The sequence below is a fragment of the Centruroides sculpturatus genome, unplaced genomic scaffold (assembly GCF_000671375.1).
Source record: "Centruroides sculpturatus isolate CEXI.00-Female unplaced genomic scaffold, Cexi_2.0 scaffold447, whole genome shotgun sequence".
NCBI classification, from domain to species: Eukaryota; Metazoa; Arthropoda; class Arachnida; order Scorpiones; family Buthidae; genus Centruroides; species Centruroides sculpturatus.
The window spans coordinates 308,029-324,381 of NW_019384728.1; the positions used below are offsets into that span (position 1 = coordinate 308,029).

Consider the following 16,353-nt stretch of genomic DNA (forward strand, 5'->3'; position numbering starts at 1 on the left):
TATATATATATATTATATATTATTAATTGAAAATTTATTCTAGTAGCCTTCCTTCGTTCAGTGAAGTACTGAGCAATTTTTCTCTAGAATTTGTTTGAGTTAGAAATAGTTCAAGTTTTAATAGTTCAAATAGTTTTCTCCAGAATTTGTTTGAGTTAGAAATGATGAACGAAATACTGCTGTATTTCGTTCATCATTTTACAAATGATCACTTACCTACAGTTAAAAAAAAAGTTTAACACCACTTACCTAAGCATGTTTTAATAAACTTTACTAAATATGAAGATTGATCTGTAAAACGAAAATACAGTTAGTCTTAAATGCTAATGTCTGAAAGCAATGTCAACAATACCTGGTTGTTAGGAAAGCTTGGATAAGGAAGATAAAAAAATTTTACTGTCAGTTTTCATTAAAATAAACCTGGCAAAAAGCAGAAAACAACCCAAAAATTTCAATATTGTAAAATCTATGAGCAAATTTGAGACAACACATATACTTACTTGAATAAAAAAATATCAAATAATGGAGTTTGCTCTTAAAAATTGTAAAACTTAGTATGGATGATTTTTCAAATTCTCATACTATATTAGAGCAAAACCAGAAACTGTGTTGTACAGAGGATATCCTGAATTTTCCAACAGTGTTGTAGAAGTGCCATGTTGTACAAGAGATAACTGTATTTCTTAAAATAAAATATATTTAAAAGAATTTACTTACAAAATTGAACATTTTAAAATAATTTTTTGTATTGTGAAATAAGTAATTTTAATTCAATGTCACGACTTGGTAAATTTACCAAGTCGTGACATTGAATTAGAAGAAACAAGAAGAAGAAGACACTGTTTCGACAAAGTAATTTTAAATTATATCATCATCATCATTATGAAAAGTACTGGTATATCTTATACACAGTTAAAATGCCAAAACTTAAATTAAGTTTGCAAAAAGGAAAAAAGCTATGGAAAATCATAGATTTGATTTTTTTTAAAAATAAAACTTTTTTAATTATTTTCTAGATTTGTAAGTAATAATTCATATTTAATACATGAATCATGTATTAAAGAGGAATGAACATCATATGTCAAACAGTTGACATCTTGTCATTTCATCTTACTTTAGTGCTCAATAAAATTATTATTTATGAATATTTAACTTATTCTTGTAAGAAAAGTTTTATTTATTGACAAGACTGTCTTGTTTATAAAATTGTACTGCTGGTTTGCTACTGAGGTATGAAGGAGTACATGTCAAGAGTTGATATTTGGCACAGAGTATTAGGTGCCCAAATCATTTGTGCATAAAAAATCCAGATTTGTAGATAGTCAAGGGACAGAGAACAGAGTCAAAATAAAATAGAAAATGGCAAAACAGGCACCTCACCCCATCGAAGTCAGGTGGGGGAGAATACCACCCACAGTCATTCTAAGAAGTGAACTCTGACCTTAGGGTGCGACTATGCAGACGCGAGCGAGCGAATTTTCCAAGCGAGCGAGAATATGTGGTGAGAAGCGATAAATATCAAAACCTGTCAGATATGTGCGAGAACCAGAAATTCGCTCTCGCCAGCGTTATTTCTCGCTTCTCGTTTGTGCATGGTTTTCTTTTGCGAAAACTAAATCGCTCGCAACCTCTCGCTCGCTCTAAATTCGCGTCTGCATAGTCGCACCCTTAGGACTGAACACACAGTTTCTTCTATGTTAAATAAAATTTGTAATCTAATTTTGTAAATTTGGGAATGCTTCAAATATGACAATACGGTGTCGTTACAAGTAGGTTTTTTAACATTATCTAGTATAGTAAAATCATGGGACCGATAAAAATTTGACATTATATTAGGGTTGTCGTTACATTCAATGACATTATAATTGGGTTAAACTGTATATTGCTTAGGTTTTCTAGTTCAAGCTGGTATTTCACAAGAAATGTAGGAATACTTACAAATATTTACAATATTATTTATAGAATCACTATATTTAAACAAAAAAATACATTAATCATGATTTCAAAATTAAAAAATTGCAACGTCTGAATGAGTATTAGAATATCGACAATGTAAGGCCAAAAGAACATAGGCTGAAAGAATGTCAACAACAAAGTTACCGGTGAAAAGATTAATATTTATTTTTTAATATCTGGATTTTTGACATTACTGTATTTCTGTTTTTGTTTTAGAAATCAACAATTTACAAAAAAATTATTACAAAAAATTATCACATGACTAACTTCAGTAGTTTTATCCACTTGACCACTGATGAGTCTTTAATTAATAAAAGCTATTTTCTGAAAGTATAGAGCATGTCATGTGAGATATGCATAATATTTTGCTATGAAACAACCTTTATGGGTTAATGTCGTATTGATATCTAAATTTATCAAAATGTCCATTTTCTAAGAAATTTCTTTAGATACTAATTAATTTTTCTTCACATTTTACCAATAATAAACTTTGAGGTTAGAGTCTCCTTTGTTGAATTTTACCGACTCGCCCAAAAACATCCAACTCCACAACACTGATTTTCATCATTTTCTGCAATTCAAGTTGTGTTCCTGTCCCCAAACCAGTACTTTTGCTTTGCATTTTTTTTAAGCTGGGTTTGGCCAATTTTTTGGTATATTTTGTGCTTTTGGTATTTGACTGTTCTCCATGTTACAGGAAGCTTAAATTAGTAATTCTTTCTGCAAAAGATTCCCTTTGGGCACCAAGAGAACCTGTTTTCTATATTAATTATGGGTTCAGCAATATCCTTGAAGGGAACAGTTGGTGGTGAGAGATAGGACTTGATATAATACAATGTCACTTCACACCAAAGTTTATTATATGATTGTTACATGTTTTGTTATTACATGATGTGTTACAACACTTACATGTTGTGGCGTTACACTCCTGTAACACCACAACACGTAAGTGTTATAATCATATAGGACTTGATGTATCCAGGACAGATTGACTATGAAAAATTTCTGGAGATCCTAACCTGGATTAGGACCAGAGTCCCTAGAGATACACGTTGAGGTGGTTAAGGCCCCATTGCTGCTATAAATTTCATTTTTATTAATTTGACATGTTTTATTTTTTGTCAATCTCATGACTTTATTGAGCAATTTTAAATTATGAAAAATTTAATTTTATTATTATTGTATAATTTTTTAAACATTAAGTGAATATAATGATTGGCAGTGTTATTTTCTTAGGCATTTAATAAAATATTCTCCAATAAATTAATAAACATATAGCTACATTTTCTTAAATAACTGATTTTATAAAACATCGAGTAATCTTTTATTTTCATTTTAATTATTTCATTAAGTTATTTTTGTTGTGAAAAATTAACTAAAATGTTAAACATGTTTCTATAATAAATTATCTTTATAATAAAAATGAAAAAAATTTAGATTGTTAATTCAAATGATAATAGTTATTCTTTTATAGTTTGATATTTTATATACATTATTTAATGCAGGCACTTGGAGCAGATAAACAAGATGAACTCCTCTTGACAGCTGAAGTAGATGAAGATGAATATGATGCTTTGAATGATGAAACCTTTGGAGATGTTGCAGGTAATTTACTACTGAAATTGTTAAATTATTTTTATGTATTAAAGCAGGTTTTTATCAAGTAATATATAAATATTTTTGGTAATGTTTCATGGTTGTAGAAACATTACTAAATATTCATTTTTATAATTAAATCATTGTAAAATAATCCTTTTAATATCTTAATTCTTGTGATAGATTTGAATTACTAACAAAAACATATGTTCAGCTGGTTGCTTACAAAGAGATTTAGTAGATTCTATGTATTCAAGATCTTTATTGAATTGGTTATCCCTTATAGGAACTTTGTATACCCCTTGTATTCTCTTTGTTGACTGCATCTTTTCCATTGAAAAAGTAGTTTGTAAACAGTGAGATTATGCCTGTATACCAAACCAGCTCTTTTAGCAGCTAATTTTGTATAGTACATGTCATGATCAAAATCAAGATGCACATACTGTAGGGTTGTTGGAGTGTGTTACATTGTCTATAACAGATGTATATGTGGTTGGATGGGAAAACTGTGCGTTTGTTTGTGCCTTGCCAATTCCTTGGCTAAATCAACCCTTTGTAACCATAAATTGTAGCAACTTGTTCCAAATGTTTCAGTTCTTTTAATGTTTCATTTAAATATGGGCAATGCATAAAAGCTCTAGTTGTAAGGCTCTGAAAGCAGCTATTTTATACATGAACAGGTCTACAGCGTTTGCTGGGATAAATGTGTGACTTAGCTTATAGTGAAAATTAGTATATATGTTTGTTTTTAACATGCATATTGAGATTAAAAAATGACACTGGGTCTTGCCTGGTCTAACTGGAGTGTGAGCCCATATGGATTATTATTCATACACTGTAAGAAGTTATCAATTTTGGGCTTGTCTTTCCAGTAATCAATATCATCAGCATATCTTTTGTATGTGATTATCATTGAAAGGAACAACTTTAAAATGTTCTTCTCTAAAAGGCATACAGCCATTTTGCAAAGGTCACTTGAAAGGGGGCTTCCCATAGGAACTCTTCTCTTTTGTATGTAAGTGATGATAATTCAAAAAAATGAGAAGTAACACAATAAACATGCTAGTTCTAGGACCTGCTGGTGGTATATACAATCTCTATACTTCTGTAACAACTAATCCTGGAGAACAAAGAAGCCTGATTGTAATTTGATGGAAGTGTATAAAGCTGCAAAGTCGAAAACTGTTATATGAGCATCACTAATTATATCCATACATATCCATATAACTAGCATTACTAGTTATATGGATATGTTTGAATGCTTTGACCAGCTCTGTAGAATTATTCACCATGTATTTATAATTCTTAAAATGGATGGCAAGCATATCGTGTGTTGAATTTTTTAACAAGCTATTAGAGGATCATGATTTGTCTACCACAGGTCTTAAATTACTCCAGTTTATATATTTTAGCAAAAGCAAACTATCTTGGAATATCTGGGGATGGGACCACAGCTCTGCCAAATTTAACCTTCTAGCAAGAGCAGTCTGTGTAAATTGAAGACTCTTGTCTGTAGCTTATCTATGTATTCTTCTTCAACTGGATCACTTTCTGCATCAATGATATGTTTGAAATTTCACGCCTCTATATTGCAGGCATGAAATTTCACGCTAATTATTTATTNATTTAACCTTCTAGCAAGAGCAGTCTGTGTAAATTGAAGACTCTTGTCTGTAGCTTATCTATGTATTCTTCTTCAACTGGATCACTTTCTGCATCAATGATATGTTTGAAATTTCACGCCTCTATATTGCAGGCATGAAATTTCACGCCTCTATATTGCAGGCATGAAATTTCACGCCTCTATATTGCAGGCATGAAATTTCACAGTAATTATTTATTTAAAAATTTTTCTTGTTAGTTTTGTAATATGTCATTGTTTGATTTGCATTCTGAATATTGGAATGTTAATTGACTTGATAAAGATCTTAGCATTAGCTTGAAAACATTAGTCAGTTTTGTTTTGTACTGGAGAATTAAGATATTAAAAAGGTTATTTTATAGTTTATATGTATCCAGTTCTCATTAGTAAAGAAAGACATAATTAAATCATTTCATGCATCAAAAATCTTTTGGTAAAATGTATAATGTTCTGTACTTTTCAAAGTAAAAATAGTAAAAATTAACTTTATAGTGCAGTGCAAATGCAACTTATGATATGTGATGCAACTGCAAATACAACATATAATTATGATTTGTGATTTTCGTCACTCAGTGGAAATTATTTAGAAAAATATGAATACTTACTAAATAAATTCACAGCCTTTTTATAACTTATTGGCTTTGCATTTGCATTGCACTATAAAGTTAATTTTCATTATTTATCAGTGAGAAATCTTTGAAAATCGTTAAATGAATTCTTTAGGCTTTTAATTTTTGTAATACACTTTATTACAAATTAGATAAAGATAAAACTAGTAAATTATATTATTTAAGTTACATAACAGAAACTTTGATCCTACAGAATGCCATTCTTGGCAGGAAGAGACAAGATCACATTACATCACATGAGATCACATATACAGTTTAGTTCACTGCCTGCCTGTAATTATGCACTGACATCGTGTGAAATTTTTAAGTCTTAATTTTTGTAATTTCTGTAAGAAATTACAAAAATTACAGAACATTCTTCTACACACAAATCAAGAGACATTTTTGATACATTCTTTAATGATACTAATATAATTTTTAATAATGAAAAAATAGGTGAAAAAAAATCAATATTAGTGTTGAAGTGTACAGTTGTATAGTAAATTTCTATTTATCAAGTGAAAATTTTATAGAGTTTTGTTCATTTTGTTGAAGACATTAAACGTTTATACCGAATTCTTTCATATTTTAGATGATTTAACAAGACGTTCATCGTACATTATTCGATGGTAAAGTGGAGAGCTACAGGCATTTTTATACTTTTCCATTTATTTTTTTCTATATATATATATTTTTTTTTCTTCGTCAGGGAAGAGGGGGGAAGAAGAAATATTCCTTACTAACTTCATTGATAATAAAATATTGTTGTAGAAGGCTATAAAAAATCTAGCGAGAGAAGAAAAGACAAGTAATTTATGTACGAGACTTTAGTAGGTTGAGAAGAGAAAGAATCATAAATCACAAAAAAAACCCCAGAATGGTCTGTGATGTAGAAATAAAAGATTTCCTTCTAACAGAGTTTTTATCGTTTGCACAGAAGCGTGACATATATTTTATTGCTACTTTTGTATGCTTTATCTTTTCTGCTCTTTTGGGTTCGAAATTATAGATTTTAAAATATATATATACCAGAGTATAGGGCCAATATATATATATATATTTTAAATTCCTTTCAAAATTGCTGTATACGTTTATAGAATATCAATTTATGTAATAATAATGGCGTAAAACGTCGTCGGCGTCGTACTCAAACCCATAAACTTCTGCTTTAAAAATGAGTAATGTATGACATGATTTATTATATTATGCGAAATTTCAATCAACATATTGAACATAATTCTCTATTAAAGTATGTGAAATATTCCTCTAAGGTGAATTTATACTTTTTTTTTCTATAATATATTTGTTTATTATTTTAGAAATTTATGTGTAATATTGTAGATTTATTGAATGTTAAAGTAGAATTTATATGAATTATAGGTAAGAAATAATTCAAGTACGTTGAATCTAGGAGGGTGCTTATAGTGTTGCAGCATCCCCTAGACAGATACCACAGCAAATAATTGATACGGTTAGCTAACTAAAGTAATTCTAAGATAATTCAGTAGCATTCTGAGGGCACGTGTCTTAATCCTCATAATATGGGTTTAACAGCATCCAAGTTCTCAAAATCCTGGATACTTAAGTGTGCAAGAAGTTCCCCCAGTGTTATAGGCTCACGAGGAGACACTTNGTTTTAGATTACAGTAATACCCCGACTTACGCGAACCCGGAGTTATGTGATTTTCAAATCTCGTCGATTCGTCTTTTGTTTGAGCGCCACGCAACTCTCAATTACTCACTCCTCCCACACTATTGTTTGGCTTACATGTTCGGATGTGTCGTGCGGAATCGACATATAGCTACAATTTATTTTGTGTTATTTATTTCTGTGTTTGTTATATCTACGGAGACTCGAGAAACTCTACTATGTCATCCAAACAAAGTAGAACTGATTCTCCTGCATCAGACAAGAAAAGAAAAACTTTATCTTTGGGATGTAATTATTAAAGACTTCGATACAAAAATGAAAATTTGTGAATTGGCAAAGAAGTTTGATCTACCGGAATCGGTGGTCAGAACAATTATAAAAGTTAAAGAAAGAATTCACAAAGTTGTAAAAAATGCTCAATCTTTAAATTCAAGCATCATTTGTAAACATCACTGTATTATCCCTGAGATGGAAACAATGTTAAAATTACGGTGTGATAATCAAGTAAATGTGAAAAATTGTATAATAATATAATTTCTTATAGGCTACACATGTATTATCTAAGATTTTATTAATCATTTTTTTCTAAATTAAATTTTTCTTTAGTCTTCGGCCCCAATTAAAAATTATTTGTATGTATTTATATGCGAAATTATACCCCGACTTATGCGAATTCGACTTACGTGGTTATCGCTCAGTCCCACCTATCGCGTAAGTTTGGGGTATTACTGTATTTATTAATTGCAACTTTTTATAGTTTATATATATAATACGAACATCCAAATTGATGTTTAGTTAATTTGTGACAATAATGAATATAAACTCATATTTTATACACTATGTTATACACTATAAATTTTGTTATAATTGAATTTCCTCATGATTTATTTCACATGAATAATATCATGTACAAGAAATACTTTTGTACTTGCCTCACTCTTTCTTCTATTAAATTTTCACATTTTTAATAAATTTCTGATGTTAATATTTCTTGACTTTAATTACAACTCTATTTAAAGCTTTTATTATGCAACTTTATAAACAAAGTAAAATGAAACAAAAAAATTTTAAATATTTTCATTATTTTCAAAATAACATTAAGTATAAGCAGTCTTGTAAAAAGAGTTCTAAACATTATTTTATTTATAAACATAAACTTAAAAATTTACTTGGTTACCTAATAAAGTAATTTATTAAAAATAATGTAGAAAATTGTGATACTAATGTAATAATAACAAAAACAAATTGACATAAATTCAAAATAACAAAACAAAAATAATAATAATCAAGAAATAATTACAATGACTGTAATAAAAATAATTTCTTAAAGAGTGGACATTGTTCTTAACATTTTAAAGACAGCTTTTTAAACATTTGAAAAATTGAAAGTGAATCACATGGTTCTTTTTGAATAATATAAATATACTCACAAAAAATAATTTGCAATCACTGCATTTGAAAACTTTAATAAATGTTTTTGTTTGTCAGATGGGGATGACTGGGAAGAAAATCATGAAAAATTGGCCAAGCTTGATATGAAATTGTTAGATAATGATGAGAATGATGATTATAATGGAGAAGATCCACATGTAAGTTGCTTTTAATTAAAATATGCTTAATTTTTATGAAATGTGTAAATTTAATCAATTTCATGTTGCATTTATATAGATATTTTGTGTTGATATAAATTAATTCAATAGTTGAAAACAGACAAAATGTTTTTATTTATTAGGATATATACCTTACTTTCTCAATTCTAAAAGACCACCAATTCTATGATGCATCATAGTTTGAAATTAAGTTTTTGGAGAGAGATTTTTAATCATCAGTTTTATTAAGTTTTGTTAATAGCAATTAGAAATTAAAATCAAAGTTTAGAGTTGAAATTAGCATACTTAATTTAGATAAATCCAATAAATTTTTTTATTTACAAAAAAAAGTATTACTTCTCTTAATTCATATGCCTTTATGTCCTTATTTTATACAGTTTGTTATATAAATGTCTAATGGGACAAATCTTATTAATAGGACTTATTGTACTGGTGTTCAGTTTTTGCAATTGAGGAAAACTTATTTAGAGAAAACAATATTGTTCACCTGGTTTTTCACCAAAGGAACTGAAATTGCAAAAACCAAACACCAGTACAATAAGTCCTATTAATAAGATCTGTCCTAGTAGACATTTATATAACAATCTGTATTACTTTTGTTGCTTAGTGTTTTTTAGAAAATACTTAGGTTAAACATTTTCAATGTCTTAACAGATTTTTTTGTCAGTATGAGTTTTTGAAATTATAAAATTTAATATACAAGATGTGATCAAAAAATATGACAAATATACATATTTAAAAAACTTATTAGCTATAATATAAATTTGAGTTAGTTTATTTCAAAAATAGCTTCATTTACTAATCAACAACTATTCCCATAGTTTTGCAACTTTCAAAAGCAGTTATGGAATACAAATACAGGCTCCCTTTTCATTTCTGCTATCAAATCCTTCATTAGTGATATCACACCCAAATGAACTGGTGAATTGCTAAACTGAATAAAGATATTTTTGAATTAAAATATAAATTAGCTGTCTCACATTATTCACTTTAATCCTCTACAATGATTCTTTGACCATATAATGGTAGTTGTGGAAATTGTCTGCCATTTAATGCTTTTAGATTTCAATTATTGAGCCAGTTTGATTCATCCATCATTATTTCTTCAGCTGATTTTATCTCATATAGATTAAGCCAACTTTGGCCAATTTCATGTTTAAAGAGTTAGTATAGAATAGCCACACAATTATTCAACAATTCTGAATAATTTTGTTGTTGTCGTTTATTGTCCATGAATATACTATATTTGTACAGTTTGTATATTATTATAAAATTTAAAGTAATATGAACAAATTTTATTTTTCTCTCTTCAGTCTGTTGTGGAGAAGAGTATCTCTCAGTTGGGCCTGGATGATTTAGATGACCCTGCTATAATGACATGTGGCCGTCCTCAGATTAAGGTAATAACAAATATTTAAAATAATTAAAGTTTAAAAAGTCAAACTATATAGTATAAACTTTCATATTTGCTCAACTTCTATTAAATTCCTGAGATAATAAGTAAACAGTTATATTTTAAATATTAGGGAGGGATCAAATACAGATGTNATTATTGAGCCAGTTTGATTCATCCATCATTATTTCTTCAGCTGATTTTATCTCATATAGATTAAGCCAACTTTGGCCAATTTCATGTTTAAAGAGTTAGTATAGAATAGCCACACAATTATTCAACAATTCTGAATAATTTTGTTGTTGTCGTTTATTGTCCATGAATATACTATATTTGTACAGTTTGTATATTATTATAAAATTTAAAGTAATATGAACAAATTTTATTTTTCTCTCTTCAGTCTGTTGTGGAGAAGAGTATCTCTCAGTTGGGCCTGGATGATTTAGATGACCCTGCTATAATGACATGTGGCCGTCCTCAGATTAAGGTAATAACAAATATTTAAAATAATTAAAGTTTAAAAAGTCAAACTATATAGTATAAACTTTCATATTTGCTCAACTTCTATTAAATTCCTGAGATAATAAGTAAACAGTTATATTTTAAATATTAGGGAGCTAAAATGATAAAATATTTTAATTTTTTTTTTTATTATAAAATTATTTATAGTATAAATATATCTATGTAAATAAAACACATTATTACAAAATTTCTTTTAAGTTTATAGAAAATAAAAAGAACAAGTAAACAAAATCCTTGTTTCATTTTGTTTTTTGATCTAATTATCTGAACATGCATATTTAAACTAGATTTGCCTTCAATATAAAGTTAGACACTACTTTTAATATCAGCAATTTGAAAAAGTTGCCATAATCCATCAGTGCTTGTTGGCAGGTCCATGTGGCAGTTAAAATGTATTATAGAAAAAATTTCAAGTAAAATTCCTGTAAGGTACTTATTGGAAAAGAACCGTTGAAATTTAGTATTCTCTGTTGAATCTTATCAGGAATGAATGTTAAAAAAAATAATGAAAAAATGTTGTAATGAAACTGTTTATATTTTTTGAAAAAGTTTTAAACTTTCTATATATTCCTTAAATCATATTAATATGTTATATAATTTCAATTTTTAATAATTTCGTAAGTTATTGGTTTGATTTTTTTTAGGAAACCTCATTTAATGAAGTTCCATTTTCTCCCTTCATCTCCAATGTTCATAGATTAGAGGATTTAGAGAGAGATTTTCTTAATAACAAAAATGAAACTCATAAAATTACATCAATTAACAATATTCAGTCAATATTTAATCAGCAAAATAAAACACAGGGTAATATTGTTGATTCTATTGCACATAATTGGGCATTTACAAATAATGATTCTCTGGAAGACAGAAAGGAGAATTGGTCATATTCATCATCGTTACCCATAAATTATGTTAGAACTGTGGATGAAGTAGAAAAGAGTATTTTTTCAAAGCCAAGAGCCCAAACCATTGACTTAGAATCACATTTATACAGAAATAATCAAGGGAGTCCACCAAGCAAGAGATCAATTCAACCTCCTATTGGAACACCACCACAGGTTTGTTAAATATTATTATTACTATTATTATTTAAATATTTTATAATTATACATTAATCCATTGAAATAAAACTAAATGTTTATTGTAAAGAGCTTTAATTTAAATGCTTTTTTATTAAGGAAAATAAGATTGAAGTGTAATATATTCTTAGTCAAGAATTGACATAGTGAGATTATAATTAAAAGTTTTAAAACATTAAATGTAAATATGAAAGTTTAGACGTTAAGCATTAATATATAAGATATTTTTTACTTATGAAATTTCGAAGATGTTATTTATAAAGAACTATGGATTTTAATGACAAAAACAAGAATTATAACAATTACAAAATTGTGAGTTTCTAACTAAATTTTCTTATTGAAATTTTTTTACAGAAAATTACTTCACTTGATTTAGTGTAAAAACAGTTTTATCAAAATTCACATGCCTTAATAAATAAAAAGGAAAAGCATTTTCTTGCTTGATTCCTCTTATGGAGACCATAAGATTTTTGTTAACATTATTGTTTCATTCTAAACATCTCCATTTTACAGTCAGTTACTTTTTTCATCAAAATCATATTTCACATTTTCAACTAGTAATAATCAGTGACAAAGTTGGAGTGACTGATTTTAACAGATTAAGACTGTAAATGCAGTATTTGCATACGAGGGCTGTTCGGAAAGTTCGCGGCCTTGCCTATATGCGGCGCTGCGATCAATTTAATTTTTGGCGGGAATAATTCAGCCATCTTTGCTAAAGATACGATACCAATTTCCGCTTGATTTGTCAAAAAGTTTTGCCACGACAGCTTAGCAGATAGTCAGTGTGCACATGCTTTGTCAAAAATGGAGAAGACGGAGACTCGTGCGGTCATAAAATACCTGACGAAAAAAGGGTTGACCCCATCTCAAATCAAAGCTGACATGGATGAAGTTTTAGGAGAGTCTGCTCCTTCGTACACCACTGTGAAAAAATGGACAGCCCTTTTTAAATCTGGCAGAGAAAGTGTGGAAGATGACCCTCGCAGCGGACGGCCGTCAACTGCTGTCACTGAAGAAAACATCGACAAAGTTCACGATTTGGTATTAGCAGATCGCCGTTTGAAAACGCGTGAGATAGCTGAGACAACAGGCATCTCTGTCGACCGAGTGCACCACATCCTAACCGAAGATTTGGGTATGACGAAGGTCTCAGCAAGGTGGGTGCCGCATCTGCTGACCGCCGAGCAAAAACGTGTTCGCACTTTGATGTCAAAGGAGTGTTTGGACTTCTACCAGAAAAACCCACAGGATTTCTTGCGTCGGTTTGTGACTACTGACGAAACGTGGATCCATTACTACACTCCTGAAACAAAAGAACAGTCGAAGCAATGGAAACACCACAGTTCGCCACCACCAAAGAAGGCAAAGACAGTTCCATCAGCGGGTAAAGTGATGGCCTCGGTTTTTTGGGATGCTAAAGGCATCATCTTTATTGACTACCTAGAAAGAGGAAAGACCATTAATGCTGTCTATTACTGTGAACTTTTGGAAAAACTGAAGAAAGAAATCGAAGAAAAGAGGCCACACTTGAAGAAGAAAAAAGTTCTGTTCCACCACGATAATGCACCTGCACATTCCGCCAGAATCACTGAACAAAAGATAAACGAACTTCGCTTCCAATTAGTTCCACATCCACCGTACTCACCTGATTTGGCCCCCAGTGACTTCCACCTTTTTCCAAACCTAAAAAAATTCTTGGCTGGAAAGAGATTCCACTCAAATGACGAAGTCATCTCTGAAGTGAACGAGTATTTTGCACACCTTGACAAATCGACCTATTGTGATGGCATAAAAAAGCTAGAACATCGCTGGAATAAGTGCATTGCTAACAGAGAAGATTACATTGAAAAATAAAAAAAGTTTTAACATTATTTTGTTTGTTTTTCTATGTGAGGCCGCAAACTTTCCGAACAGCCCTCGTACGTTACATCTGAAATTGTTCTTTGAAGTTTAGCATTCTCTTGGTGACTAAGAGATTTGATATTTCAAACCTGATTTCAGACTGTCTATTAGAGTAAGGAACATTTTAATTTCAGTCGGCTGGTTGAATTAATTCTTATATATATAGACCCCATTCTGAGTTTATTAAATATTTTGCAAATAGTAATTTTCTTAATAGTTTTTGATATATTATGTATCTTTTTAAATCTTGAGAAACAAGATCATTTTTGTTCAGTTTAATTCCAAGTACATAACCTGGATATTTTCTAGTTTAAATATTTAAAAAATCAAATTTAAAATGTCAACTGTATTAGAAATAAAATACTTTATATAAAGTACAAGGATAGAATTATTACAAAATTGTAATATAGAACATTTAAAATATGACATGGCACAAGATTTTTGCAAGATGTTTAAATCTTGCAAAAATCTTGTGCCATGTCATATTTTCTTTGGAATTCCAGTGTATAGAATATTTTTGAAATAAAAATTTTAAATATATAAACAAACAAGTAAAACGGCAAAACTGTATTTGGGACAAGACTATGTCTCGGAGACAGAATCACTTTGATGCTCAAGGCAAGTCTCATTCTCATTCTCCTATCTTCTTTGATATCGCTGCTTTTGGATGCGATTGTTCAAACTTCGTTGGCCACAACCATGAGATCATCCACGATGCATCTTTGATGAAATTAACCTATCTAATTTCAAAATATCTCTGTTGCGTGTTGGCCCAGGTTGAATTTTTGTTGATGCATAATGAAAAGTTCCTGTTTTTGAAAAAAATAATCATGGCTATTGTATCATCCAAAATTACTTTTTTTTATTTTGCACAAACAATATACAGTTTATCCTGATTATAATGATGAATGTAACGACAACCCTAATATAACGTCAAATTTTTATCAATCCTACGATTTTACTATACTAGGTAATGTTAAAAAAAACTTACTTGTAATGACATAAAACTGTTTTAATGTCATTACATGTCAATTAGATTATAAATTTTATTTAACATAGAAGAAACGTGTTCAGTCCTAAGGATACGACTATGCAGACGCGAATTTAGAGCAAGCGAGAGGTTGCGAGTGATTTAGTTTTCGCAAAGGAAAACCATGCACAAATGAGAAGTGAGAAATAACGCTAGCAAAAGCGAATTTCTGGTTCTCGCACATATCTGACAGGTTTTGATATTTATCGCGTCTCGCCTCTTCTCACCACATATTCTCACTCACTCACATCTGCATAGTCACACCCTAAGGTCAGAGTTCACTTCTTAGAATGACTGTGGGTGGTACTCTCCCCCACCTGGGCCCTTAGTCTCGAGTTTTTCATGTTGTACTCGAACTTACGTCATCGAACTCACACGTGTTACTATGACTCACATAGTCGGTAGTCTCGAGTTAGACCTTTCGAGCGAACTCAAAAGGCGAGCGGAAATACGTCATACTCGCTTGGTTCCGTGTGTCGTGTAGCATGATGGGATTATTTACAATGCATCTGGGTTTGCGACTATAATGATTCGACCAATCAACTTAACTGTAACAAGTTGTAAACAAATCAACGTGAATTAGTTTACACGTGCTACAGTTAAAAGTTGTCTTATAGCAATATAGTATGCAGAAACAAAATGAAAACCTCTAATGTTTTATTTTAAAAAATAAACGAAGAACAAAAATAAATATTAGTAACATATGTAAAAAATAATAAGAAAATTAACAGTGAAAAATTCGACAACAAATTTACAAGAAATACAATTCGCTTTATGAAGAGAATTAGTTGAAAAATTAATTGCGTGTGTTGAACCTAAAAAATCCGTTGTGTAATGGAAAAAGTATTTTAATTTAATCCTTTCTTCATACAGTTTTCTTCCTGGATCTATTTCTTAAATTGTTTTGTCTATTAAGATTATTTATTAATTATAACTTAACACTTCTGATTAATGATCTTAATATGGTGTCTACGCTTTTAATAATTTATACATATAATTTACTATCATTTTAATAAATACTCTTTTTCGATTAATTAGATACTTCTTTTTATTTTTGGAAAAATTTGCTGTATAATTTTATCAATTATGAACAATGTTCCCTCTAAGCTGCGCGGTCGCGCACTGCTCAAATTGTTGCCGCGCATGAGAATTTATGTGCCGCGCAGGCAAGCATGCACACCTATTTGAATTGTTGTGTACTTATTTCTCACTCTGTCTGCAACATGATTATTGCTGCGTATATTTCAATTAAATCATTGACAAAAAATAATATTTCATATAAAAGTATGTTTTAAAATGAATTTTAATCTCTACTTTATAATTAATTATTTTAATCCGAGCAAAAACGTGTTCGCACTTTG

The 16,353-nt window shown here is 29.7% G+C and overlaps 1 protein-coding gene across 1 annotated transcript in view; it reads left to right on the top strand.

Annotated features, from left to right (window-relative positions):
* LOC111628160 (protein PAT1 homolog 1-like) overlaps positions 1-16,353 on the top strand; it is a 28,691-nt gene that overhangs the window by 8,507 nt on the left and 3,831 nt on the right. The window contains exons 2-6 of the mRNA XM_023371902.1: positions 3,462-3,561; positions 8,942-9,042; positions 10,377-10,469; positions 10,851-10,943; positions 11,623-12,036. Of these exons, the coding sequence (XP_023227670.1) occupies positions 3,462-3,561; positions 8,942-9,042; positions 10,377-10,469; positions 10,851-10,943; positions 11,623-12,036 (801 nt within the window). The remainder of the gene's footprint in view (positions 1-3,461; positions 3,562-8,941; positions 9,043-10,376; positions 10,470-10,850; positions 10,944-11,622; positions 12,037-16,353) is intronic.